The sequence below is a fragment of the Thunnus maccoyii genome, chromosome 1 (genome assembly GCF_910596095.1).
Source record: "Thunnus maccoyii chromosome 1, fThuMac1.1, whole genome shotgun sequence".
Classification (NCBI taxonomy): domain Eukaryota; kingdom Metazoa; phylum Chordata; class Actinopteri; order Scombriformes; family Scombridae; genus Thunnus; species Thunnus maccoyii.
In genome coordinates this window covers 5,165,502-5,193,270 of record NC_056533.1, presented here as the reverse complement: position 1 = coordinate 5,193,270, position 27,769 = coordinate 5,165,502, and the positions used below count along the sequence as shown (strand labels likewise).

Below are 27,769 nucleotides of genomic sequence, written 5' to 3'. Positions count from 1 at the left end.
TTTATTCTGAAGGCTGAGACGGGAAGTGTTGTGTTGTCGGGCTGGATTATAACGGGGGATGCTCTGTTTTGCAGTGAGGGCGGGAGGGAGGAGCTGGGTGTTGCCTCTGTCTCCGAACTGAAATCCAGATCCTCAGTTGAGCTCCAGCTAGTCGCACGCTGCCGACACCATCCCGTTAACTCTGCGCCACATCTCTCTGTCTGACGGACCGCCATGGGGGTCGAAGGCTGCACCAAATGCATCAAGTACATGCTCTTCTTCTTCAACTTCATCTTCTGGGTAAGCAGCCTCGCTTTTCACCTCATTGTGAGTGTGTTTATGTGTGTGTGTGTGTGGCGCAGCGCCGCCTCCTCTCTGTCTTTAACGGATCTGGTTTGTTTCGGCTGCTGGTCTATCATGAATGAAACCAACAACATGTACGTCACATCTCACATTTAGCGCCTTTATACCTCTACAATACCCGCGTGACAGTTTTCTACCTCCAGGGTGGATTGCGGTGAAATTAGGATAATCAAATGAATTGATACAAAATGACATGTGTGGTTAATTTACGTAACTACAACACACACCCACGGGCTGGTTCATCAGCCTATATGTAGTTTATACGAGACAAAACACAACATGGCTCAGGAGTCACCTCAGATCTTAAAGTGAGAGGAAGAATTCAATGAAACGGAGAAAAAGGGGTCTGTAACCACATGTAGACCACATGTAGACCATATGAAGACCGCATGAAGATCATCTCAACCAATAGTTGTGATTTGCTGTGATATAAAGCTGAAAGTTCAATACTTTACAATCAAATTTGAGTTTACTTTCAGCAGCTGAAGAAGCATGTCGACACATTTCTGCTCAGCTTGTGATGCTCCACCGTTAGATGTTGGGCGGCAGGAGACTGGCTTTGTTTGGATTACATCCTCCACCCAACGTGTGTGTGTGTGTGTGTGTGTGTGTGTGTGTGTGTGTGTGTGTGTGTGTGTGTGTGTGTGTGTGGTTTCCATTTGGTGAGTCAAGGCCTTGTGTTGGGTGATGGATCATGGAAACATTTCTGGGTGTTTAGTTTTTTTACTCCTTGTGTAAGAGCCGCTGCGAAGTTTGCACTCAAACTGCTCCTTCACTGATTTTCATTTACTTTCGTACGTTTTTTCCTTAGGTTTTTTTTATTTTTTATTCAGCAGTTATACCCTATGAGAGTCAAAAAGTAATTGGAGAAGTCCCTGCTAATCACACCTTGTAGATTCACCACTTTTATTCAGTATGTTTACTGGAGGACTTAACTCACAAAATGACAAATCAAAACTGAAGAGTAGAAATGAGAAATCTGTCTTAACAGTGAGTTTCACTCAGTGAGAGAGTGCTCTGCTCAGAGATGTTTTGTTTCTGCTTCTCTTAAGTATCCACCAGTAGAAAGCATCTCAGAGCTGTCGGGGCTGTGGCCGGTTACTGACGTCATTCCTGAGGCTACTGCAATAACGGAATAATTAATAGATAGAGATCATAGAGGCCAACTGTAATGACTTTGTTTGGCCATGATCATCATTTGTATTCATTTTAAATGTGCCATCTTCCATACGAGCTTTTGAATGAAAGCAAAAGTGTTGATTGCAGATAAACAGTATCACTCTGGTACAGACCTGCTTTCTGCTCCTGATTCTTTGCAGATAGAGTCTTGAGACATTGGAAGATGTTATAATACGTAGCTTTATCAGCAAATAAGCGATCCAGTGCTGAGAGTTTGTAGGTGTTAGCTTTCAATATTTGTTCCATGTAATTTGAACTCATTGTATTGTGGTTCGTTATTGAGACATTTGCATTGGTGTTTCTTTCCAAAACCAAAAGATATACAGCTGTAACAAATAATTATGAAAAATTATTGCTGATTCATTGTCTGTCAATCGACTACTTGAATAATTGGTTCAACTTTGATTTTTTTTCTCTTGTTTCATCATGTCCAGTAATTATTATTGACTTATTATTAAATGTCTCTTTTTTAATTATTTTTTTATGTTCCCACTTTTGCTTTTCTTTTCTGATTTAAGAAAATACTTTTAAACCACATTGTTTTGTATTAATTTGTATGAGACGTGCCACATAAAAATGTAATTACTACAATAAATCAATAGAAAATGGGTTTTAAATGGTGTTCAAAACAATGCTCAGTATTGTCGGTTATAATATTAATCATTTGAACAATTTTGAAAGATTGTCATGGTCAGCCTAGTTAATGGTCATTTTAAACCTTTTGCAGGAACTATAAGGTACAGTTTTTTTTAGTTTTCATATTGATGTTGGTAGACTCACGGCTGGCCCAACAGGAAATGCTGTTACCCCTGATGACCATTTGCCCCTGATTGCCGTTATCAATGATGAATGACAACTAAAGTGATAGTGTTGAAAAGAGAGCAATAGGCTCTTTATTCCAGTTGCTGCAGTTTTCCTCAGTCTGACTGTTCAGGGACCAGAGAGTTAATAATAAAACTGTGGTACCAGCTTTATCTAACATAGATAACAGGCAGTAAATCTCACTGTGGAAAGAACAGGGGCCTTTTTCTTTCTGAACTTCAAAGAGTTACATTAACTTACTTCCAGAAGGCGACTCAATAAGCAAGTGCGTCTATTCAATTACTCGTTCAAACTTTAATATCATCTTAATAAAACTGCAATTCTCATAAGTGCCACCAAGACACAAAGTAGCAGAAGTGAAATTAACTATTGAGTCCATAATAAAGACAAAAAACCACTTTGTCTTCACTACCAGCCATGATGGGTATCTCTGGGATCCAACTGTATCTTTTTTTAGTTCATGCAAAGAAAGTAGGTATTCACATGAAATCAGTGTTTCTTCTTCAGGCTAAATAGAAATCAAACTCAGTTATATCACCAAATAGCATGCAGCCAAATAAACAAAGGATTTATCTCTACATTGAAATGTAATTATACCACATTTATGGGTTTCCTTTGTAATAAAATACCTTTGTCTACAATTGTAACCAGTTTGGGAAGCAGAGACCAATTAATCTGCCATAAGGCAATGTCTTGTTCCTAGAATGCCCAAATCTCTCACTACTTAAAACACAATGAACATATGGATCTACTCTTTTTGCTGGTTAGAATTTATTACCTTTAGGGTTACGAGCTTCCAACAGAATGGATTTAGTGTAGCACTGATCAGTTTTACAGGAATCTGTAAGTGGTTGGTTGGTCCTCCACTTTTGTTCAGACTGAACTTTCTCAAAACTAGTGGATGGATTGCCACAACATTTAGTACACATGTCCATGGTGCCCACAGGAATCATGATGACTTTGATAGTCCATTGACCTTTCCTCTGTTTCCCTTGTTTGCCCAGTACTTACTAGGTTTATGACCAGATAACAGCAACACTAATGACATTGCGTCAGCATCGGCTGTACTTTGTGCGAATTAGGAAATGTTAGCATGCTAATAGGCTAAACTAAGATGTTTCCATTTAGTTTATCTTGGACATACTTCCCTAGTTTCTGTCATCATGATGTTGTACTTCATCCAGATATTACAAATCATCTCTGGTAGTCCTCCATATTCACATAACTGTAGTTACACATAACTCTTGATTTATTGCATTAAGAACTTTGGGATACAAAATGATGGACGTAGTGACAACAGTTTTGCCAGAAAAATAAATTCAAATCTATCCTTTTGATCATTTTTATGTGTTTTTGCAGTTCTGTTTCCAGTTCCATTTGTAAAAAGTTACATCAGAGAATTGAGGATACAGGTTATTTTTATTGGGACGAACATCACATTTTTTTTTGAAGATTTTCTTCTTGTTAGCCAGCTGTGTTGAGACACCAAGGAGATTTGTAAATATGGAATATATCTTATTGTGTTTTAAAGACATATCTTAATTTGGATTCCATTGTAGGAAATTCTTTTGGCCACATGTAGTGTACACATTTTTGACAGCTCTGGTGTAAGGCGTTAAAACATTTTTGAACGCAATCAATTGTAATGATGGAAAAACAACGATAGGGAAACAGGATGCAGCAGGATGTATGACGCTGAGATCAAGTATGAAACAGTTCCTGATATGCAGTGTTGGTAAAACTCCTGAAAAGTGACTATAATATGATGCATTACGAGTACTTAAAGTGCATTACAGCATCTCTGTGGCTCCTCCTCTCTTTTTAACACATAGCCCACTTTAGCCCTTTTAGTTTTATTGGCTGCTCTAAAGAGCTTTGTGAATGGATCTGTCGGGGCTGACAAGTTCAGTCCATTTGAAGAGACGCTTTGACTGTGATGTGCGGTCGTTCAGCAGCCGGCTGTGGAGGCTGGCTCTTTAAAAAAAAATGAGACCTCCTGTTTCCATAAATCACACCGGACACTGAGAGGGTTAAGAGGTTACAGAGGGAGTGGGGGGTGGGAGGCAAGCCTCTCTGTGGTGGTTTAGGAGTCTTATGGGAACTGCAGACCACACCCCATCCCCCACACCCGTCCTCCAGCATGCCTAGCATTTTACAACCCCCTGCACTCTGGGCAACGGGCAGAAATAGACCCTAGAGGGAGGGCTGGCGGGGACACTTTGGCTGTGCTTATCTTACACTTGATGATGTTTGAGACAATTTCAGAGTTTCACCCTCATCTATAAGTCGCGCTTCCATCTTGGGAGGCATTAAGTGTGAGAACTGAGTCGGAGATGTTGATCTGTGTTTTTTCCTGTCTTACAACACATTAGAACTGGCTTGATATTATCATGAATCTTAGGTTTTGCTCAGAAGGAGCAAGATAAGCCCACACTGTCAGCCGCCTCTCTTTGGTGACAGCAGGCGGCAGTAAACATGATGATGCTGACCCGTGTGTTTACACAGTTTTCTTTGTGTGGAATGTGTGACACCGAATGCAGTGGCTGAATGAGCAACAGATGGTTTGCTTGTGTCTTCGACATACAAGGCCAAAAATGTTATCAGTCACTGAAAATGGGGCCTATCTGCAGTTATACTAATGTTAACCTATGAGCTACCAATCTAGCTTCCAGTATAACTCTGTGATTGTAGTATGTCCTCCTGTCTCTAAGTCTTGATCTAATAAAAAGAGGACATTTTATTCTAATAAAATACATGCATATGTAAGATTTGAACAGTCTGACATCTGATTTGAGTGTAAAAATTCCAACAACAGAATGAAAAAAGTAGCGTACATACAATAAATCTTGTGATGAGTAGGACGTGTCCCAAGGAAAATGCTGTTCATATTGTGGTCATTTTAACATCCCAGTATTTCCTAGTTCCCAACGAAAAAAGTATTTCAGTTGGAGCTGAAACAATCTCGAAAAACAATCTTGAAAACCTGATTTCAAATCTTAAGTATTTCTCTATAACTACATATTGAACACTTAACAATCAACAGTGATTGTCCCTGACTGGGGCACATGAGTACCTGACATCACGTTTTTCGCGTCTGAGTCCTTTTTCCCTTCAAACAACAAACAACAGCAAGGGCACAGATGGAAATCTTGTCTTGTGAAAGAACCCAAACTGCTCTAACTTTGGCAAGAAACTGTGGTCATGTTGAAACCCATTGTTCATAGGAAGACGCTGATGGAGAAAATATGTTTCATCAGACTTCCATAGAGCGATAATGTCTACAACACAGAGTCAAGTCAGTTAAGTTGTACTTGATTCAACAGTTGGCATTTTATCACTCAGGGTGTCCTCATGAAAGTATTGGTGTCCAATACTTATAATAGCCTACATCCAATGAGCAGAACATTTTGTGTTGGAAAAACAGAATTTGGACAGTGGATATACCCAGCCAACGACAACAATAAAGTCAAGCTTGTTGACGTATGTTGAAAGGCTACTGAGCCACCAAACTTTATCTACTAAAAAGAATGATATAGGTGTAATAAGTGCAGCAGAAGTAACAGGGAGGTTAGGGAGATGTCAAGGAGCACAGTTTGTACACACCAACACATTCCTGTGGAGGTCTAATTAAGAAAAACAAATGAAAACGCCTGTGTGGACATGTAATTTAAAACAAGATGAACTCATTTACGTAGAAATGTGACATCCCAATGCTAGTGGCATGGCTTTGGTTGTGGCAATGTTGGTCAGTCGGTCTGAAGGTCTGCCACTTTGGTCCATATTGAAATATGTCAACAAATATTCAATGGTCCCCAGAAGATGAATCCTACTGACCTTGGTGATCCCCTCACTTTTCCTTTAGCGCCACCATGAGGTTGACATTTGAGGTTTTGAGTGAAATATCTCAACAAATATTGGATGGATTGCCCTGAAATTCGGTACAGATGTTCATCCCACCCTCAAGATGAACTGTAATAACATTGATTTCTGACTTTTCAGCTAGCGATGTCATCTGGTCAAGATATCAATTTGTCCAATACTTTGTCCAATACCTGCAAATATGTTGACTTCCCCATCAGCCTCAGCTGTACTGTATTTTGTGCTAAGTAAGCAAATATGCGCATGCTAACATGCCAGACTAAGATGGTGAGCATGGTAATCGTTATACTTGCTTTGACATCAGCATGTTAGTGTTGTCATTTTGAGCATGTTCGCAATATGACATCAGCACTTGGCTCAAAGCACCACTGTACTGCTGTAGAGCTTCACAGAGCTGCTAGCGTGGCTGTAGACTCTTATGGCCGATTCACATAGAAGGTGTTTTCAGAAGCGTTTTTGATGTTCGTCACTCGTTTCATGGAACAGATTCGCTTCCATTTTATTAAATACATTAATCCATACTGACTCCGAAACACGTGCGATTTTTTTTTTTTATGCTCTGAGTCTATTTCTGTCACGTTTAATGAAGTGTAATCTGCACAGACAGTTGTTTAAATCACACAAATATCCCACTGTATATGTGTTTCAATGTTTATGTGTTTCAAACTGTATCTATACTGATTTATCAAGGCTCCCGGTCTGGCTGTGAGCTACCAGTTTCAATGTAGGCAGATTCTCCTCACTCGCTACGGTGGGAAATAAAATCAATGAATCAATAAATACAAACACTGTTGATTTCTTCCTGTGTAGCCGACATGAAAACTATTTTGGTTCAGTAAATTTCTGCTGTCAGTCAGTCTGGTGGGGGCATTCCGTCTGGCCGCTGTCCTCTCAGCTTCCCAGGAACTTCTGCTTCTGCAGACAGACTTCTGCTTCTGTGGACAGAGACGATGAATGTAGGTGCGGTTGTTGTCAGTGTGGATTGAACAAATAGAACGCACTTACGCTCTTGCTTATTATGTGGATTCCTACTTAATCTTGTTAATACTCCTCTCTCACAGCAGACATTTCAACATAAACATAACTAACAGTATTAATGATGAGTCTGTTCCATTTAAATGTCCCCGTACGCCATTCCAGCGAACCAGCATGCTGTTACTGAAACAACTAGAAGGATTGCAGCCAGTTTAAATGTATGACTTAGACCTGAGGTTTTTCTACCATTATATGTCAAAGTGTCTGCTGTGAAATAGGTTTATTACAAAAAAACCTTGCTATTAGTCTATACTACTTTATTATATGGCTGCAACTAACAATTATTTTCATTATCAGTAATATAAATATGTAAAATGCCAGTGATATTCAGTTTACTGTCATAGAAAAAACAAAAAAAATACTTAAATGAAGAAATCTATTACCAAAATGGTTGCAGATTATTTTTCTGTCAATCCACTTATTGTCTAATTGTTTCAGCTCTACTTAACTACTCAATCAATAGTTGAGCCTTTTTGTCTGCTCTAGGTGAGATGTGAGTCCAGTTCTAACTTCTCCTGTTGAATTTCATCTGAGTTTAAGTGATTCTCCTCTAAAATTGTTCTGAGACAGTTCAAGATCTGTAGTCTCTCCAGAAGCCGCCTGCACCTCTGACTCTAACATCCCAGATCCCATAATTACGGCTCAAAAGCCATCTCATGGATTTGTGATGAAATACTTTCTTTCTCATAGCTGTACTGGTGGTTGTGTTTGGGAGTCACATCCCTTTGCACTGCTGCCCTTGAAACTGTGGCTAACCTGGGACCAGGACTGTCTTTGTGCTCCAGCAGTAGCTGGGCTGCTCCAGCCTCGATCACATCCAGCGTTTGAAAATGAACTTCTTGACTCACCTGCCAAAGGGATTGGTAGATGAAAAAATCCACTAGATCCACAAAACTAGGAGTGCTCGAGACAGTCTGTGGTCGGCACTCCTTCGCCTCAGACCATCTCCTACAGTTTCGTGGCACTGTTTAGGAGTGTGTAAAAAAAAACACATTATACACGTGTCTACACTGTATAGGGACAAACCTGAGTAATTTCCTCCAAGCCATCATGCCAGATATTTTACTGCATGACTATTTCGGTACAAATATTTACCCGCCAATGTGGCCTTCTGAGATTTACTCGCCAAACAGAAAATCTACCCGCATTTGGCGCTTGGGGGGTGTTAATTTCAGACCCTGGTCACATCCCAGCCAGAGTTTAAAATTGATGAATTTCAACAGAGTTCTCCTTCTATTCATCATCTAAACACTGTAAACTAAAGCCTCTCAGGAATCTGTATAAACATGTTTTATTTAACCCTCTTGCATTTCAGTGACTCATCTCAGTGGTAATTCACGTGGTAATGCGGTAGAGGTTAACTTAAAGTTAGTAATTCTGTGTGTGTGTGTGTGTGTGTGTGTGTATGTGGTTGTGTGGTTGTGTTGAATTTCTGCACTCTTGGCAGTAATGGTGTTGATCTGGTTGCTAGGCAGCAGCTGTCCTCAGCTGTGGAATGGAGATCACTAAGAGAGGAGGAGGATGGGAGGGAGTAAGAGCGCTGAGCCTGTTTTGGTAAAAATCTATTCACAGAAGCTAGTTTAGTTTAAATATTCTGTTTTTGTCACAGGAAAGAAGAAGGACATTTTTTCAAATATATTAAAAGATGCAGACGTTTAGATCCAAACTCATGTTGAGGGGAAGGGTGTTGGTTCTGTCCGTCAGTGGTTTATTTTACTGCTGCCGTATGTGTGCTGGTGCTTGTTCCTGTGTGCCTGCTGAGGTATATGCTAACTCTGGTTATATTTAGGATTTCTTTGTCCTGGGTAAAACAAAAAGGCCTGGGGAAGGCTTATGTCAATATAAACCAACCTGGAGAACAATATATTTATATAGCAAAGTTACACATCGCAGTGTGTGCAGGGTTTCCCCCAGGAAATTGGGCAGTGGAGGAAGTAAGAAAAAAAACAAAGGGTTTCACAGACGTGTCTTGCTTGTGTCGTCAAATGTACACTCAAAATATCCCTTCTGCACCACACCTGACTGACTTAAATAAACTTAAAGTGTGTAACATTTCAGAGAATGCATTTATTCACTTTGTTTCTGAGAGTTAGATGAGAAGATTGATGCCACTCTCATGTCTGTCTTTTAGATATCAAGTCAGCAGCTGGCTAACTTAGTTTAGTACAAAGACTGGAAATGGGAGAACAACTAGTCTGGTTCTGTCCAAATGTAACAAACTTTGCCCACCGGCACCTGTAAAGCTCACTAATTATTTAACTTATTTGTTGTATCTGTACAAAGTGTAAAAAAACAAATTTTTGGACAGGTAGGAGCTGGACAATTTCTTGATTTCCAGTAACTTCCGTGAGTCTCTGCTGGTTGCATGGCAACTGTTCCTGGCCAAGAAATAGTTGTAGGAGCACATAACCCACCATCAAACTACAGTTTGTCAGTTTCAGACTTCATATGGATGAAACAAATGAGATACAGCATGTTCATTAGTTTTAAGTTAGCTGGCTGCTGGCAGTAGCTTCATATTCAGCATACAAACATGAGAGGGCTATCTGTCTTCTCAGCTAACTATTGCCAAGAAAACAAACTAACTTCAGCTAAGGGAAGACTGTTTTGCAATAAATGGCAGCAGGCCTTATCTGTAGTGTCAGTAAAACATACAAATATAAAACACAAGCAGCTCATAGTGTCCTGCAGGCATGTGTGATGGACTGTTTAGGTCACTGAATGTGCCCAATAAATATGAAAGTGAACAAAAAAGTATTGATTTTAAAAATGTAACCAGCACAATGCAATGTACCGAATGAAATGAGATGCACTGAAGGAACTACGTGTCATGTTGTGTGTTGCAGCTTGCAGGAGGTGTAATCTTGGGCGTGGCCCTATGGCTGAGACATGATCCCCAGACCAGCAGTCTTCTGGGACTTGAATTTGATGGAGCCCAGGCCCCCAGCACCTTCTACATCAGTACGTATCTCATCTACACCATCTTTACTGTCTGTCTCTGTGCCGTCTATGTTGTGGAAAATCTGTTGCTGAAACTTTCGTTAAGAGAGCCTTGTGGCAACAAAAAGCATCTGTTGCCACACTCTATCCTCTCTCACATGGAAAATGATGGTGTTACTGGCATTTGCGCTCATCTTCATTATTTCCACACAACACAGCACTTTGTACACTAAACCACAGCGTAAAAAACAGTACAGTGGTCGTATCAGGTAGGATCTGACATTTGGTCTGAATTTCAAAACAAATTTTGATATATAATACATCCTGGCAGGTAATTTTGGTCAAAGACAAACTGAGTTCAGATGAGTTGAACTTTTACTATATCCCTCAGTGAAGGGACCTCATCAATGAGTCCAAGTTTAAAGCAAGTTCATGCAAGATACTAGAAGGAAGTATGTGCCTCTAACTTGAAACCAGTATCGGCATATTATTTCCTTTGTTTTTGAATACAGTTTCACAGTGTCATTTCTTTAATGTGCTGCAATAACTAACAGTGAAACAATAACATTAACTATTAATGGATAGAATAGTGGATCCTCTTTGGTCTATAAGGCCCCTGTTGAATAAGACGAATGGGATATTCATTTTTAATAAGTTAAAGGTATACTATGCAGGATTTTCCTTTAAAAAAACAATGTATAGACTCATACAAAAATGATACTTCTCAATCATCACTTATGACCCACTAGAAGTGTGTGGTGGTGTATGTATCTACAGAGACGCTGCCCTCTGCCTCTATTTTGCTGTGTTCAGGACACTTCTGGGTGTCAACCTTTTGGCAGTGGGTGTGTAGCCCCCAGCCAATACTAGCGGACAGGGTGTGAGGTCAGGACTCATAGCATAGCAACCAGGTTACATCGCTCTCTACGTGTCTCTCCTCTGCTCCGCTCTGCTCTCTGTCTCTGTGTCATGGATGTATGAACAGCTGCAGGTCTGAGTGTCTGGGCGACTCGTGGGCGGGGCTGAGCTACACACACGCAGCCACAGTGGACAAGATGCAGCTCCGCATTCACACAAAATCCAGTAATGCTGCAACTTCCCGCAAAGGTTGTGCAGAGATGTGTGGAGGCATGAGTGTGTTTTAGAATATAACCGCCATGAAACAATCAGGAAATAAGGTTTTATTTATCTGATCCATGGCTTTGTTCTCACAGCACCGCTCCCTCTCTTCATTTACTCTCTAGCTCGCTCGACCGCCGCTGCTCACGCTCTCTCTCACGCTCTCTCTCATGCTCTCTCTCATGCTCAGTCATTGAGCCGGGGAGGAGGGGCCAACTTTGAATGCTGTGTGTTTATAAACACCAACACACAAATCCTGCATAGTATACCTTTAAGATAAGAGGTGACTTTTATTAGAGCTAATACATCATGGATGGTATTCTATATGTGCCTAAAGAGTTTGATGAGTCATGAGAAAACCTTTTGTAAATTACTTATGGGACCCATCATGTGGGTATCAAATTAGATACAGTACAAACAAGCACATTATAAACTAGTTGAGGGTAAGATTAGTGAATTTCTAAACTCCTCAAAATTAACTACAGGGCCAGGTGTGTTGTGCTGATGTGCTCTTCTAGCCACAATGAACATATATTTACATTTCTTCTTTCTGGTGGGTTACGCACTCATCATCTCAGGGTGGTTTCAGAAACATGAAATGTGACCTTTTGCCATGTTTATGCCGTTTTGCATAATCGCAACATCCTGGCAGATTGTCATGTGCCTTTGACATGATTAACAGAGTGCTGCAGAGATGGCTGTCCATCTGCCAGCAGGCTCTGAAGCCTCCCTGAGTGGCCAGTAGGTTGTTGGTCACCACCTCCCTGACCAGCTGCCTTATTGCCCGCTTACTGAGTTAGACTGGATTACCAGCTGCACAAACAGAAGAGGTCTTGAATTTTTAAAATGCTCTTAAATGTTTTCCTTAGAGCCATGTGTGGTGGAAAGTGGGCGGCCATGATGATCAGGCATTGACGAACACTCTAGTTTATAGTAACGTTTGTTTTCCTCATTTATTTTAGGATTGGTTGTTCTGATCCCCAAAGCTGAATAAATATTGATTCTTCCAAACTGAACTGCAGGGCTGCAACTAATGGTTATTTGATTATCCATTAATTTATTTTTATTATCATATTCATTATCATCATCATTATCATTATTATTATTATTCTTGATTAACTGATTGTCTACAAAACTTGAGAAAATAGTGAAAAGGTGTTTCAAAATTTCCCAGAGTTCAAGGTGAAAGGTCTTCAAATTGGCTTTAATTAATCAATTATCAAAATTGTTGCAGATTCATATTTTGCTAAACAACTAATCAATTAATCAGCTAATTGTTTCAGCTCTACAGAGCATTGTCTAATCTATCACAGCCTCGTTGAATGGACTCACACATACAATACAGTACAGGACGTTCAGGGAGGGAAGTGGGCGAGCTGACCGTTAGTAACCTGGACATGAGAATAGTAAACTGGTGTGAAATGTGTTCATGTTGAAGTGGGGCGGCCCCGCCTCGCCCAGATCACCAGCAACTTGTGACCAGGACTAACAGAGGACACACAGCTTATCATCTGACTCTGTTCAAAGCTTGCGCTCCCACATGACGTTAGCTGCTCCGTCACCTCTCTCTGCAACTCTGTAAACCAACATCGACGCCCACATTACGACAGTTGGTCTTCCTGTCTGCGTCAACAACCTGAGTCATCAGCCTTCCGAGGAAGAGAAGGGGGGAAGAGATATTAAAGGGAAGGGATGATAGCAAGATGCTTTTTATAGTTTCAAAATGAATGTGTGAAAGATTCTTTTAAAACACAGTTACAGGAAAAATGAAGTGGGTGTTTTGGACCTTTGTTTTTGCCGCCCTCCATGGCAGCATAGCTGTGGTTGTTCAGTGAAAAAAGCCTCACCACTCAGAGAGGAACTACTTAGGGAGTTTCTCTCAAACAGGCTCAATGATTGCATCCTAACCATTACATAAAGCCTCCGTCTCATTCCCGAGGAGAGGAGAAAAGGCCTGGTCCGTATAGGAAAAAATTCCTCACTGGCCCTCCCTTTCCCTCCTCCTCCTTCTCAGCGACCCCACCCCTCCTCCTCCCTCCTCTGTGAAAGTTTTCCTCTCCCTCACTTTTCTCAGTTTCTTTCCACTGTCGCTCCCCCTCACTTCCCCATCTGGATGTGGTTAGTGTTTGAGTCGTGCTGTCTCTTTTCTCCTTATTTTTCCCCTAGTCCTTCCTGTACCTCTGTCTGCCCTTTTTTTCCCTCCCCTCGCGTCTCCATCCCCCACTGCCAGCAACTTTTCAATATGGAGCCCTACATCTGCTTGTCTCCTTTCTCTTTACCCCTACACACTCACAATCACCCAGTGGTTGCCTGCTTAAACATAGATTAGTTGATGTACAACTGAATAGTGTGCTCATGTTTTACTTTAAAACTAAATGAAAGAGTTCGAGGGGTGAAATGTTCTATGTTCCTCAAACTTGAGTTCATAGTTCCTGTTAAGTCCAGTTTCATTAATTTTCTGAACAGCAAAGATGTTAAAAAGTCACTTCCTTCCAGGTTATAAAATCATTTTGTGGCAGAGTTGACAACTAGCATGGCAGGGGAGGCTGGGACTGAAGTAGATAATGATCTTGATCATGATTAGCAGACCTATGACTGTCACACAATCATGTGATATTAGTCAAACTGACACAAAGTTGGTTTTGGAAAGTGTTTTCCAGTACAGTTAAGAGCTTGTTTGTGATTACGCTATGAATGGTTTATTACAACTTGAGTTTTATTTTTGTCGCTCCAACCATTAGTTCCATCAGTTATAGGTTTTAAACAAACTGATTAGTCAAATTTATTTGGAAGAGAAAACAAAGACACGGTAAAACCATTTAAATGTGTGTTGTAAACATCCGTTGCAGTTGCAGTCATTTTTTAGTGGAAATTCAAACTACCATTCAAATAAAAGGAAAAAAATTAACTACTCAATTCATAATAATGTGTTGAAAGTGTTCTTAAAATGAAACTGTTCATCTACCATTGCGAGCGCTGTTAGCCCATCAGCACGCTAAGCTATCATTGTACCCTTTGCTAACTGGAGAAAACAAGCGAGCTGTGTTGAACGGATACTGATGAAACCAAACCATCTGAGAAGTTACGTCTGTAGACATTGTAGATTTGACACCATTGATGGAAATGGTGGATAACAGTGAGGCTATTTGTAAAATGCACCTGCCTTACATAACGTTAGCTTGTCACTGAAGTCAGGCAGCACTACGTACAGAACCTTCATTTTAACTTTTTGATTAGCCTACATGGGTTGCATTCAAATTAAATAAAAAAAACAACATGTTAGTTTGAATAAAATCAAACTTGTTTTGTTTTTTTAAAGTGACTTTGCCATTTACAGACAGACCTCTTGGCCCACTGTACTAGTACAACTGTGCTGTCCTGTCAGTAGGACATTCATTCAACTCATGAAGTAATTTAATTTTTTAATTCAAGTAAGTCACAAGACTGAGCTTGTGATCATAAGTTCTGAAATGGTTTTAAGTGTGGTAACTGGAAATCCATAGTTGATGTGAATTACAACGGAAAAACACATTGAGTTAATTATAGGAGATCAATGAATGTCATTTAATTTGATTATGGTTTTCACAGTTGATCTGCACTCTGCGGGGTTGCAGGCTCCTGCATGAACTGCTTTGGAAATTTAAGCTAGTAAATGGGTGCAAATGCTCTGACAGTTAATGTGGAGAACAGCTGCACACACACACACACAGATCCATCCCCCCAGTGGTAAAGCATTTCACTTACTCCGGCCTAATATTTAATCATAATTCACATTACCATGCAACTGTTAATGTTCACGCAGGGAGCAGGTAATCCCAGCAGAACATCACAAGTTCTTTATTTTTTAATGATTTCTGTTTTCATGGGGTCATCTTTCACATAAAGTGACCAAGACCAGTGGAGCATCAGGAACTACTTGACTCATCTTCCTGTTCAGCAGTAAACCACATAGTCATTCACTTACTAAGAAGCAAATGTCACTGCTTCTAAAAGTAGCAGTGACAAATTCACATGAAATTATGGTTTTCCCCTGGGTTTCTGGTGGCTTAGGTGCTGTGGTTGCTATGCATTTTCACATTTTCTTTACTAAATAATTGAGTTTTTTAAATGATCATTTAAAAAAAAGAATAATTCAGTACAGGAGTAGAATAGATTTATATTTTAAATATGATAAAACATCGTTTCCCTCTCTTCATTCACACTCTAGCTCGCTTGACCACTGACTCTCCCTCTCTCTCTTTCTCTCATCTTTTTTACAGTACAGACTACAGTGTGTCACTTAAATGCTGCAGCTTGGGGGTTAGCTCCGAAGTTAGCAACAATGGGTTAGCCTAGCCTGAAGACGCTAAACAGAGAAATAGAGAATGGAGAAATGTGTGGCTGCTAATCACACCCCGCCCCACCACCACCACCACCACCACCACCACCAAACCAAACCACCCGCTCAACAAGCATAAACATGTAGACAAGCGATATTTTCAACTGTTTTCCCGCAGTGTCCCATCCACTGCCTGTATGTGTTACACAACCTGACTTTGCTTTGTATTTGATAAATTCTTGTAAATGTAGCTGCTGGCTGAGACAAACCGGCCCCGCCTCTCTACCAGCGGTACCTGCAGTCAGTGAATCACATCAGCAGCAGAGGGAGGAGGACAGAGGACAGGAGGAAAGACTTCCTGTGCAGACAGCAGCTGTGCACACGCCCCTTGAATCAGATTGTAGTGACAGATGAGTTGAAATTGTATGTTGTGTGTGTGTAGATTGTGTTTCATAAACAATCTGGCAACTTGGGTAACGTCAGACAAACATACAAAACTTATGGATCCGTGTGTATGACAGTTATTCATAATAAAGATTTAGGGCCATGCAAATTACAGGAGTCTCCCAGGAGAAACAAAAAAATGGGAGCACCCGCCCTCAGACAAAGAGAGCAGAGGAGAGGACAGAGAAGCTAGCATGACCATAAATGAAACCAAAACACTGTAGAGAACTTGCAGCATAGTTTTTTTTTTCTGTTCATTTGGCTTAGGGGCTGTGAAAAAACACTTGGGCATTGTGCCTAAATGTTACAATTGTAGGAAAAACCCTGGAAACCCAGCATCACACTGTAATATGTGTCATAGTTCTACCAGACCTACAGTGACTGTATACATATCCGGTGGTTTACCGTACCAGTTCACAAAAGTAGAATCTGAGTCAGAGGACTATCCCTGTGCAGGGTTTCCCACGTCGCTCAGCTGCATTTGGAAAAGAATAAACTTGCCCAGGAAGGGACTGAAAGCTGAGATGTACGTATTCAACTATTAATTTTACCCATGATCCAGAGTTCTGCTCCACATGTTCATTGGCACATGCTGTTGTATGAACTGGATTATAGCTTTCCTACACCGTACCATCACATTTCTAGGACTACAACAAAGCCTGCTGTAACTATCTGTCAAAAACAGAACAAGCAGTCTTGTTATGCTGTAACGTATTGATGGAGAATAAAAAAAAACAAAACTAACTACAATTTCTACTACGAATTAAACTACTACCAAAAGAATACCAATCTGCAGTCAACACTGTAGACTAAACTTGAAACCTGAAAATGTCTGCAGGTTGAAAAATCGAGTGTCCTACATGATGTTCCATCAGGAAGATCTTTTCCATTGCAGTTATCCTAATCTCTGAATTCCCCTCGGAATATCTGATATTCTTACATGGACGAACTGCAGTATTATTAATAAGCTTCCAAGTTGTAATGGAACAGGAAGCAGCAGAAAGGAAGGCTTTCATTGTACAACAAACAATAGTAGGATAACTTTAACATGGAAACTAAGCACATCTGGATAAAATATTTGGAGGTATGTTGTTATATTAGATGAATCATCTCATGGAAATTCTGCTTGCTGTATTGCTATATGTTGTTTCCAGCTGTGAGCGGATAAACAAACACAATAGGTTTAATTTCAAGAACATAGATGGCTTTTGATTTTCAACATCAGAGAATTTCCATAAAGGAAGGGCTATGCTTGAAATAATCTAGTTCATAGCTGAATGGCACATACAAAAAGTGACAGAAGTAATTGTGTGAACAGTGAAAAGATAGAGCTTGGGAGAGAAGTTCATACCCTGCCTACTTTCATACCTCCGCACACCTGACCAATCGTGGCATAAAGTTGGCGTGCTTGTTTCGGAAAGTTAGAAAAATCTCATTGCACCACTTCTGACTTCAGAAAGCTTTGGGAAATTGGGACACTGTTGGATCATCCAACAAGCACTTCAGTTGGAACACACAGATGATTTAAGTAGCAATAAAAATTATAATTAAAACACTGACGGGAATGATAAGCCAAGTATGGGAACCATTTCTTATTCAGAATTATCACTTGATAGCACATGTGATCTTTTTATTTGTGGCCTTGAAACTTGAGAAGACCTTGACACATCTCGTGGCAATGTTGCAACGTACGCAGGAATGTAATCCATCAGCTCCTCCTCAGTCTGTATAAGGGAGATGCTGTAGGGCTGATGAATAGAGGCAGACAGCAGAGAACATAATAGGAGAGGATTCATGAGGAGATTAAATCAAGACAGACAGGAAAAGACATTTAAGTAAATGGAATTATTGAGAGCATAATTTCAAATGAGCAAATGCAATACATAGAAAGGACGGGTGGTGCTGTGGTAAGAGAGGGAGAGATTGTGATTGCCAAACAGCATTGGAAGAGGGAGGGGAGGGACTGTGTCAGACTGGAGAGCCACAATATAAGAGATGGAGGGACCGCTTGGTCAGTCGCCAAGATATCGATTTATAAATTAGCATTAGTGTATGTGTGTGTGTGTGTGTGTGTGTGTGTGAGTGGCTCTGTGGGCAGAAGAGTGGTGGGGGATGGGGTATACGAGGTAGGGGACCCGTTAGTGGTCCAGAATCGAATTATGTCTGAGCTGACAAGCAGGAGTAATGATGCTGGGGCTGGACACAAAGAGCTCCACTCCCAGATTCAAGCACAATAAGACAGTGGGAGAATACCCTGGTACTCACTGACGTCAGCGTTTGTGTTTCAGTCAATATTTGTGAGGTCAAAAAATTATTTGTAGTCTGATGAAGTTGAGGTGGGAAGTTTGTTTCATATATAGCCCAAATGTTTAATATTAAATTAATTAAAAAGACATTATAATGTAATGCTTTTAATTAATTCCCCTTCACCTTTCAAACAATCATACCCGCTGCCTCCCAGCAGGGTCACTAAGTGTCGCTAAGCTAGCTTGCTCCTGTTGGTTAAAGAGGTGACAAAAGAAAAAAAGTATTTTTTTCTCTTCACAGAGTTGTGCATCTTTCTCTGAGGAACATCTTCAGGATCAAAAAGCTGCCAAAGTAACTGAATTGACCAGCTAGCTGCTGCCGTTCACACTCTGGTTCTTCACTTAGATGCTGAATAATAGTCCAAACTCTAGCTAGCTAGTAGCCTGCTCCGTAGCTAGCTTGTGCAGCTTGTTATGCAAAATAAACGAAGATGTGAATTACTATGTGCACTGTTCATTTAAAGCAGCAGCTTGTTGGTTGGTTTAGAATTTGTTTGACGTTGTTGCTATAGCTAACAGGAGCTAACTGGCTGAATTTGGTAGTTTTTAAATTTGCTTGCTTAAAAGAGTACTGCACTGATTTAGATTCACAATGGACTGTTAAAATAAAAGGAACAAAATCAATGCAGCAGAACCAGAGAAATGGTCTTTTTTTATTCCATGCATTCTTCTTCCTTGTCAAAACCAGCCACATAAATTACCCATAATGCAACTCGACAACCAACAGTTCGGTCCGAAATTCGGGTGTGTGTGCTAGTAGCAGCTAATGTAGCCTCAAGACCACATGAGGAGTGGGCTACAGAGGTCTGCTAACCTCACTACTTTCTAACTCCATAGCCCCAGATTTATTTTATTTGTTGGCTGAAGACTACAAATAAAATAAATCTGGGGCTGTGGAGCCCCAACCAACGCTGACTCAAGTGACATCACTCGAGGCAATTTATCAGATTTCACACAGCTCCCTCTGGAGACACAAAAGGCTTCATACTGTTTTTTTCACATATACAGTAGTACTTCCCAACACCTGGAAACACACTTTAATGTGTAAAATCGGTGGAGTTCCCTTTTAAGAGAGGCACAGTGCATGTGATTGGCTGAAATGGGAGTGAACGGTGAATGATGATGGCACCACAGTGGCATTATCAAATAAAATGTGACATGAAATGAAAATGTCATTGGGAAAAATGACTTGATTAAATAAAAACAGATTTTTGGAAAAGAGTATAAAATAAAAATGATAAAAACTTGATGTTATGAAAATAAGAATGATGAAGTAATTTATAATAGTTTCAGTAATTTATTAGATTATTTCAGACTTTATTGTTTTTATATATATTATACAGTTTATTCATCACATTATTTATTTCTATTTAGTTATTGATTTATTGAATATTAAACACTTTAGGGCTCCATGTTTTTGGGGGATATTGTTACAATGATAAAGTATGACAGTTGGCTGCTGAATAGCATCATTTTTATTCGAGGAGCTGCCACATTCTCCACACTTTTTCAAAACATCAATATTTGCTTATTGTGTCCATGAATGCACCTCTCATCATCAACTAATGCTCATGTCTCACTTCTTTCTTTCTCACTTATTCTCACTCTTTGTTCATGAACACACCACCACTCAGCAGTCGACCTCTCAAATGTGTCTATGTTACCACAAAGATAAAACAAGATGTGAACTGTGATAGTTGACCTCACTTAAACACGTCTCTGCAGTTACATTTTTTAAAGTTTACTGCACTGAATGGAAACCAACCTGCTGGACGGAAAAACATTTAACACAGGAAAGTCTTAGGCAGTCATGTATATTTATAGAACTAAAACTTGCAAAAACAGCAAATCGGTCTTTAAAGGAAAAACAAGGCAGAAGTGATTTTTTCTTCTCCAGTCCCATCTTTCCACCCAGCTTTTAGCTTGCCTGGCTCACACTACACCAGACCATTGACCTGAACTTTCATCAGCCTGTTTTTCACTTTTTTTCTCTCAGCTGTTGTACTAAAAGGGCCAAAACACAGCGGGGGGTTTACAGCCACACACCTCCCCAGATGAATAGAACTAAGAGCAAAGTGAAAAACCAGGAAATGAGTCTATTTGTGATGAGAAGGTAGAGCACATTCACACACTTTCTTTTTCTTGACATGCTGTAAAAACTGCTCAAAACTGTGAGATAAGTGTGTGTGTTTTATTTCCTGTGTGGAAAATAATGTGCTAAACTATGGAGTAGACAATTTACATAAGAGAACACGAAACAACATCCTGTGAACATAACTAGAACATGAGTCGCTTTATACAACTGGCACTAAAAAAACATCATTGTGCCCTCTGCTGTCCATCAGATGTTACTGCTTGCATGTAGGTATTTAAATGAGGTGGAGGATATTTACAAGGTTTTAAAACCACTGTGGTTTTACAGCCTTTTCAGTGGTCTGTGCTCTAGTAATAGTCCTTTACATGAACTTGAACTGCTTTGAAAGCATGAGTATTTAGTCAAGTACACCGGGCGTCCCTGCAGTACTCCTGTCAGTCCTACCTGTTAATAAACTGCGTTGCCATGGATATTAATCAGTCTGTCTGTTTATCCAGGTGTCCACATCCTGATCGCTGTCGGCGCTGTGATGATGGTAGTCGGGTTCCTCGGGTGCTATGGTGCCATCCAGGAGTCCCAATGTCTCCTGGGAACTGTGAGTCACTGTCACATTTAGCTTATTTTGTCATTAACCAATCAAGGAAAACCCCATCTTAGCTAAAGCCTTACCATAACCGTTTATCCAATGTTTTCGTTCTGTCCTGCAGTTCTTCGCCTGCCTGGTCATCCTGTTCGCCTGCGAGGTTGCAGCTGGAATCTGGGGCTTCATGCACAAAGACACAGTGAGACCATGCATACACAGACACACACACACACACACACACACGCACTTACATCAGAGCTAGAAATAGGCATGCAACATTTAGCAGTACAGTAAATTCAGGACCCCTCATTTATTTCAATGGGCTCGCTGTGTTGACTCTGCCAACACAGAGGCCTCCTGCAAAAAAACAAAGTGTTGTATTCAGATGGACCTGGCTAAACATGTGCTGCAAAGCAATACCAAGTCATTCTAATCAAACACATGCAAGCACACATTCCTGGGAGATTACTTTGAAATGTGAACAGGGTAATTCTACAGTTAACCCACATGATCATTGATAAAACTGATAAATGGACTGTGGCCAGAGTTGTAAAGTCTGGTCTCTTTATAAACCACTGTGTTGTGGTTTTGTATCTGATGAACCTTCAGACTCATCAATCTATCACTCAGACCAGCGTTTTTGTAGAAACACACTCACACCAACACAGCTTATATTTAATGCAGCGCTGTTTTCGGTCTGAATGGCTGGTCACTTTTTCTTTACTGTAACTGTATATTTAGTGCTGCTGTGAATGCAACAACAACAAAAAAAATCTTAACAAATTAAACACTTCTTCCATCTCGCTGTATTGCCCCTCATCACTCCAAGGCTTTGCCTGAATTGTAGTGTATTTAGCGATTTATTTTCAAGGTAACAATATTAAGTTTGAGGCAGAGCTAACAAAAACCTCTCTGTTCCTGTTTCAGGTGTCAAAGGAGATGATCAACTTCTATGACTCTGTGTACGACAAGGCCATAACATCAACTATTGTTGAACAGGAGAAGAAACAGGCAGCCTCCTCTGTGCTCACGGTCTTCCATGAGACGGTATGAACATACGCTATGTAATGTATATTTTGATATAATGTAAAAAAAAAACAAAATAACCCCTCCCTTGAAAGAAGGAAGAGAGCATGCTTAATGGTTAAAGCAAACTCAAGTCTTCATTGCAGTAATCTACTGTGCACATGTAAAAATAAACACCCTGAAAGAATCATGTGACAGCTGAGTGTTCAGTGTAGCAGCAGGTGTATGTCTGACCCAGATACGTGTGAGATGTAATACATAAACATAGCCACAAGGTAGAGCTCTGCTTAATACAGGCAGTCTGACATCACAACAACTGCATATTCAAGAGTTGTGATAACAGTTAAAGTTCTGGACACATTCACTAAACACAGTACATGTCAAGGTACTTTTTCAAATATTTGCCATCATTATTGCTGTGTAACAAGTATTGTTACACTGTGTTGCGCCACAGACATGTCAGAGGTTATTGGACTATTTGTTGCATAAATATTTCTCCAAGCAGCAGCAGAGGATCCATCATGGAGCACAATAAATTCTCCCTCAAGGATGAAACTCACTGCACAGCTGAATGCAGCATAGTGACTTGCTTTCAGTTGGCGTTAATTGGGAAGTAGAACATAAATAATACCAATCAGCTCTGACAGATGGCTCCCAGTGACTCAGTCTTGGTGGTGACTCATCCTGTGCATGGGCAGAGACGTCTGGCCAGCGACTATATATCATTTTAATGGTGCACTTTCAAGCTAAAGTTGACAATATGAGAAAATCCTCACAACAGCTATAAAATTCTGCTAGTAATGATTCACTCACGTCCATCTCCAGTGTTGATTTTTGGGAAAATCAATTTCTGGTGACTAACAGCAGGTCATCATGTAGCACATTAGTGAACCTTATGTGTTTACTTCACTTCTCTGGTGTCACGAAAAGCTCATGAAATAATGACTGATTATGAACATTAATAGTCGAGATTGAAACTAAACCTCATATATCATAAATAATGACAGGCTGGTAGAAACAAGACAAAAAGAGGCATCTTAACCATAATGTCATCATAATGCCATCAATTTTGATAATTCATAAATTGTCTTGAGTCGTTTTTTAAGAGAAAAATTCTCTGATTCCAGCCTTTCAAATATGAATATTTTCAGTTTCTTTGAGTCCTCTATGACAGTCAACTGAATATGTTTGGGTTGTGACAAAACAAGACATTTGAAGACGTCATCTTGGGCTCTGGGAATCAGTGACAGACATTTTCTGACATTTTGTGGACCAAACAACTAATGGATTCATCAAGAAAATAATCAACAGATTAATCGATAATGAAAATAATTGTTAGTTGCAGCCCTTGTTATAGCTGCTTTTCACTCTCTGATGTATTGAGGAAAATCCCCGCACTGGTGCTGATGTGCACGTGTGTTACTAGGTTACCAAATGATCTTGCATACTTATTAAGATGGCTTGTCAGTTTCCATGATCAGCAGATGGAATCATAGTAGTTTAGATTGTGAATTCAATGCTAAAATCAAATCTTAACAATCAGAAAAAATAGTATTTTGTTCATTTTGCTTTCACACCACAAATGAACCGCACTGACAGAGTCCGACCCTCTGTCTCAGAGGGTCTTGGTCCATTTGTTTAGTCCATACCAGAATTTGATCGACAGCTTTGCCAGCCCAAACCAAGAAAAACCAAAGAGGAAAAGCACCAGCTTTCCTCACAGGGCATAAAACAGATCAGGTGTGAAAGCACCATAACTAAGAGGATATGCAAAAACAATTCATACAACCTGTTGATCAATTGTCAATAAAAATCTGTGGAAACATACATATGACAGTTTTTGTCTGTTGTATGTTTCAACTAATATGTTTATGAGAAATGTGGAACGTAAAATAACGACAAGTAACGATGACATGAAGTAGGAACAAACACTTTATAGAGGCTATGTGCAAAATTTGCATGATACACAAGAGTGTGTTGTCATTAAACTGTTAAAACCAGTAGATAACAGAAACCAAATAAGAATGGGGGGTGACGTACAGTAAGTAGAGGACGAGGGAGCGCTACTTCATCACTGTGTTGTCTTTGTGTTTCAGCTGGATTGCTGTGGTAAAGGCCAGGGGACTGCTTTCCTGACCAGAATTACAGACACACTCGGCGTGACCAATTTGTGCCCCAAAGGAACTACAACTGTAAGTGTGATCACAGTTTTCTCACCACTTTCATGCATGCAACAGCTTGGTCACACTGTGAGGTTGTGTTCACCACACTCAGCATAAAACTTCAACAGCGCAGCAACAAATGTAGGTACTGTGTGTTACTGTTCACTTCATTCTAGAGTAAAATATATCTCAGATTGAAATATTAAAAGTGTGTGATATGTTTTATCAGAAAAAAATGGATTTGAAATATAGTTTTATGTATATATTATACATTTGGAGCAATCACAATGGTCTTGAAAACACTGCACTCATTTCTTAAGAACGCACTTCGCTAAAGGAAGACATTGTATCTTGTTGAAGCACAGGTGTTACTAACATAATTAATAATGTCTCCATTCCGTTTAGGTGTACCAGTATGTCATGTCAGTCTGTCAGTTGGAATGTAACCATTTTTTAAGGAGTTGTTCAACAGGAAAATATGCTCATTCACTTTCTTGCAGAGAGTTAGACGAGAAGAGAGAGCCTGGAGATGATTAGCTTAGCAAGCATATGCACTGGAAGCTAGCCTGACTCTCCAAATGTACAGGGAGGATATGTGGGAGGATACGCTCTTCTGTGCAGCGTCTCTGCTGGATGCCTGGCAAACTCACAGTGACCACATGACTCAGAGAAGTCTGCTCCTGGTTGTTGTTCACCAATAAATAACTATACAGCATTTACGATCTAATTTGTGAGCTTTTGAGGTGTTGGTAGGTGTATTTTTGAACTTTGGACAGAGCCAAGCTAGCTGTTTCTCTTTGTTTCCACTATTTATGCTAAGATAAGCTAATCCCCTTCTGGCTCCAGCGTCATACTTAGAGCACAGACATAAGATTGGTATCGATCTTCTCATCTAACTCTCTGCAAGAAAGTGAATAAGCACATTTCACATAATGTTAAACGTTTAAAATGTCTAAATATCTGTTGTGAGAAAGATCTATGTGGTCAGGGCTCTGGAAATGTTGAGAAACACTGATGTAGAGCTACTGTCTTTTGATGGGATAATGAACAGAGTTTATAATTCCAACTAAATTTGTGATGTAGAGAAGCACTGAGGGCTGTATTCAGGGCTGGAGACATAAGCTGCTTCAGTGCAAAATTTCAGTAGAAAGATATGCAGGGAAGGTCTCTGTATTCAGACTTGTGCTGCACAGGGGATTCATCTTGATTTCTTGGCAGCACATTCACATTACTGAAATGATCTGAGTCCAGTCCAAGCGTCTGAGGTTGCCAGGACTATCTTGTGTTCAGTTTTCTGGAACTGATGTTTTCCTGTGTATCGAGCCAATACTGTTAATCCAACATCAGGTGATAAAAAAAAGTGGATTGATTTTTTTTTTTTAAATGCATTTTTTACTGTGTGTAATCAACATAATAGACTAAATACAAGAGACACAGTAGGCTATTGTGAAGTAAAATTTAGAGAAAGCATGTTGTAATAAGATTAAATTGATAAAGTAATAGCAGTTGATTGCTAAAATAAATCAGACTAAGAGCTACGCTAGCAGCTAGTAAGGCTTAACATTCACCATGTTAATGTTGCATGTTCATATGCTAACATTTGCTAATTAGCGCTGAACACGAATGGGATGGGAATGTCGTTATTTTTGCAAGTACTAGTTAGGTGACTGAACATCCCAAGCAGCTAGCATGGCTAAAATGAGGAGACACAGAGGCACAGAAGGAGGACTGTGGATTTTGTCCCTCATCACTTACATTGTAAGTGCATTATGAAGGGATGTTCTAATGCTCAGTATGAACAGGAGGAACGATTATGGTAAGAAAGCATGTTTCAATGGGGCACCTGACTGTTGTATTAAAACAGACTTGAAAAATTGTGAACCCATCCGCTAATGTCACATAAGTCCTTACTCTGAATACAGCCCTGAATGAATAAGAAGCCAAACTGCTCATTGGAATAAATATGGAATAGTACTTAAATAATAAAAAGCCAAAGTAAAATATGGCACCTTGTTTTCCCATTGACTTCAAAATCAGTAAACAAGATACAAAATAATATTTTGATGATTTTCCTTTGCAGAGTTGCCACGATAGGATCCAGGAATTGTTCTCAGATAAGATTTATCTGATTGGTATCGCCGCTCTGGTGGTCGCAGTTATTATGGTGAGTTTCAATAACACACTGTATTTCTTCAGCCTCAAACTTATCCAACAGCATACAGCAGGTTACCAAGACACGTTCACCTGACAGCTGAAATCCTAAATACAGTAATGTAGTCATGGGTAGGGGTGTGACTGCTCTTTCACTGCATCAATGCAATTATTAAATGGTTGTAAACAAAACATAAATCTTGTAATATAAAATATAAATGGTGCTGGTTAAAGTGCATCAGTCACCTAAAGGACACAAGGGGAATTAATCTCTCTGACTTCAGGAGCAATCAGTGTGAAATGCTTTTAATCAAACTAATGGCAGTTCTCTGCCATCAAGCTTTTCTCCTCTTGGACTAATTTGACCAACACCATATTTTGTGTATATTTATCTGTCTACCTGTCTGCCTGAGACCTGAAATTACTGGGCTAGATTAAAGTATAGGCTAGTGTTACTCTACATTTTTATTATTATGAATAAATCCCATGAAAATACCAAACCTACCAACGGCAGCAGCAGTGGATTAATACACATTTTTTGTAGCCTCTGAGTGTTTCTGGCAGCAGGACGGTGTGTGTGGGATTGAGTCATAATAAACCACAGTGTGTGTATTCATGGTAATGAAGGAACATGTCACCAAGTGCAACGGTATGACTCACTGATGTGGTAAAAATGTAGCTCTTTGGCACAAAAGAAAAAGATAAATCAGAGGAATAAGACAAATTGATAATAAGAAGAATATAGAATATCACATTTATCCTTTCTGTTGTATCATTTTGAAAGCACAATTTGAGTTGTATATTTTTGCTGGTCATGGTAACCCTACCATGGGGAATATATCACATTCTCACTTGCTTGTGTTTATCATCCCAGATCTTTGAGATGATCTTCAGTATGGTGTTGTGCTGCGGGATCCGCAACAGCCCGGTCTACTAAAGCGACGGTCATCTTGACCAATGAAGGAAGGACGACCTCGCAGTCTCCGTCTCATTCTTTCTCTTCTTCTTTTCTAAGCAGGAAACGTCACATATTTAGCTTGCTGGATTTAGTCAGCTCTTTGAGAAGACAATGTAGACCATCCTCCATTGAGCTTTTTTATTACACTGTCAACAAATTTTTTGTTAGTCACAGATGTTGTTATGCATATTTGACCAGTGCTATCCTAACCTGATATGTAGATATTATATCACACGGTCACACATGATTTACATTTACCAGCTCAGTCCAGCTGGTGATCTAATCCTTTAGTGATTAATTAGTTGTTTACTGCTTCCTTGCCTATGAACATGCTCTTATATTCTTGGTTTTATGGATGTTTTTTCACTGTTTTATGTATAAACTGTATATAAATATATATATTAACAGTG

At 39.8% G+C, this 27,769-nt stretch overlaps 1 protein-coding gene across 1 annotated transcript; it reads left to right on the top strand.

Moving 5' to 3' along the window:
• The first annotated feature begins 84 nt into the window (after positions 1 to 84).
• cd81a (CD81 molecule a) lies at positions 85 to 27,769 on the top strand. The gene is made up of 8 exons (XM_042415312.1): positions 85 to 279; positions 10,104 to 10,218; positions 20,977 to 21,074; positions 21,187 to 21,261; positions 21,990 to 22,109; positions 24,185 to 24,280; positions 26,331 to 26,414; positions 27,276 to 27,769. The coding sequence occupies exons 1-8, from the start codon at positions 214 to 216 to the stop codon at positions 27,336 to 27,338; spliced, it is 717 nt and encodes a 238-aa protein (XP_042271246.1). The 5' UTR covers positions 85 to 213; the 3' UTR covers positions 27,339 to 27,769.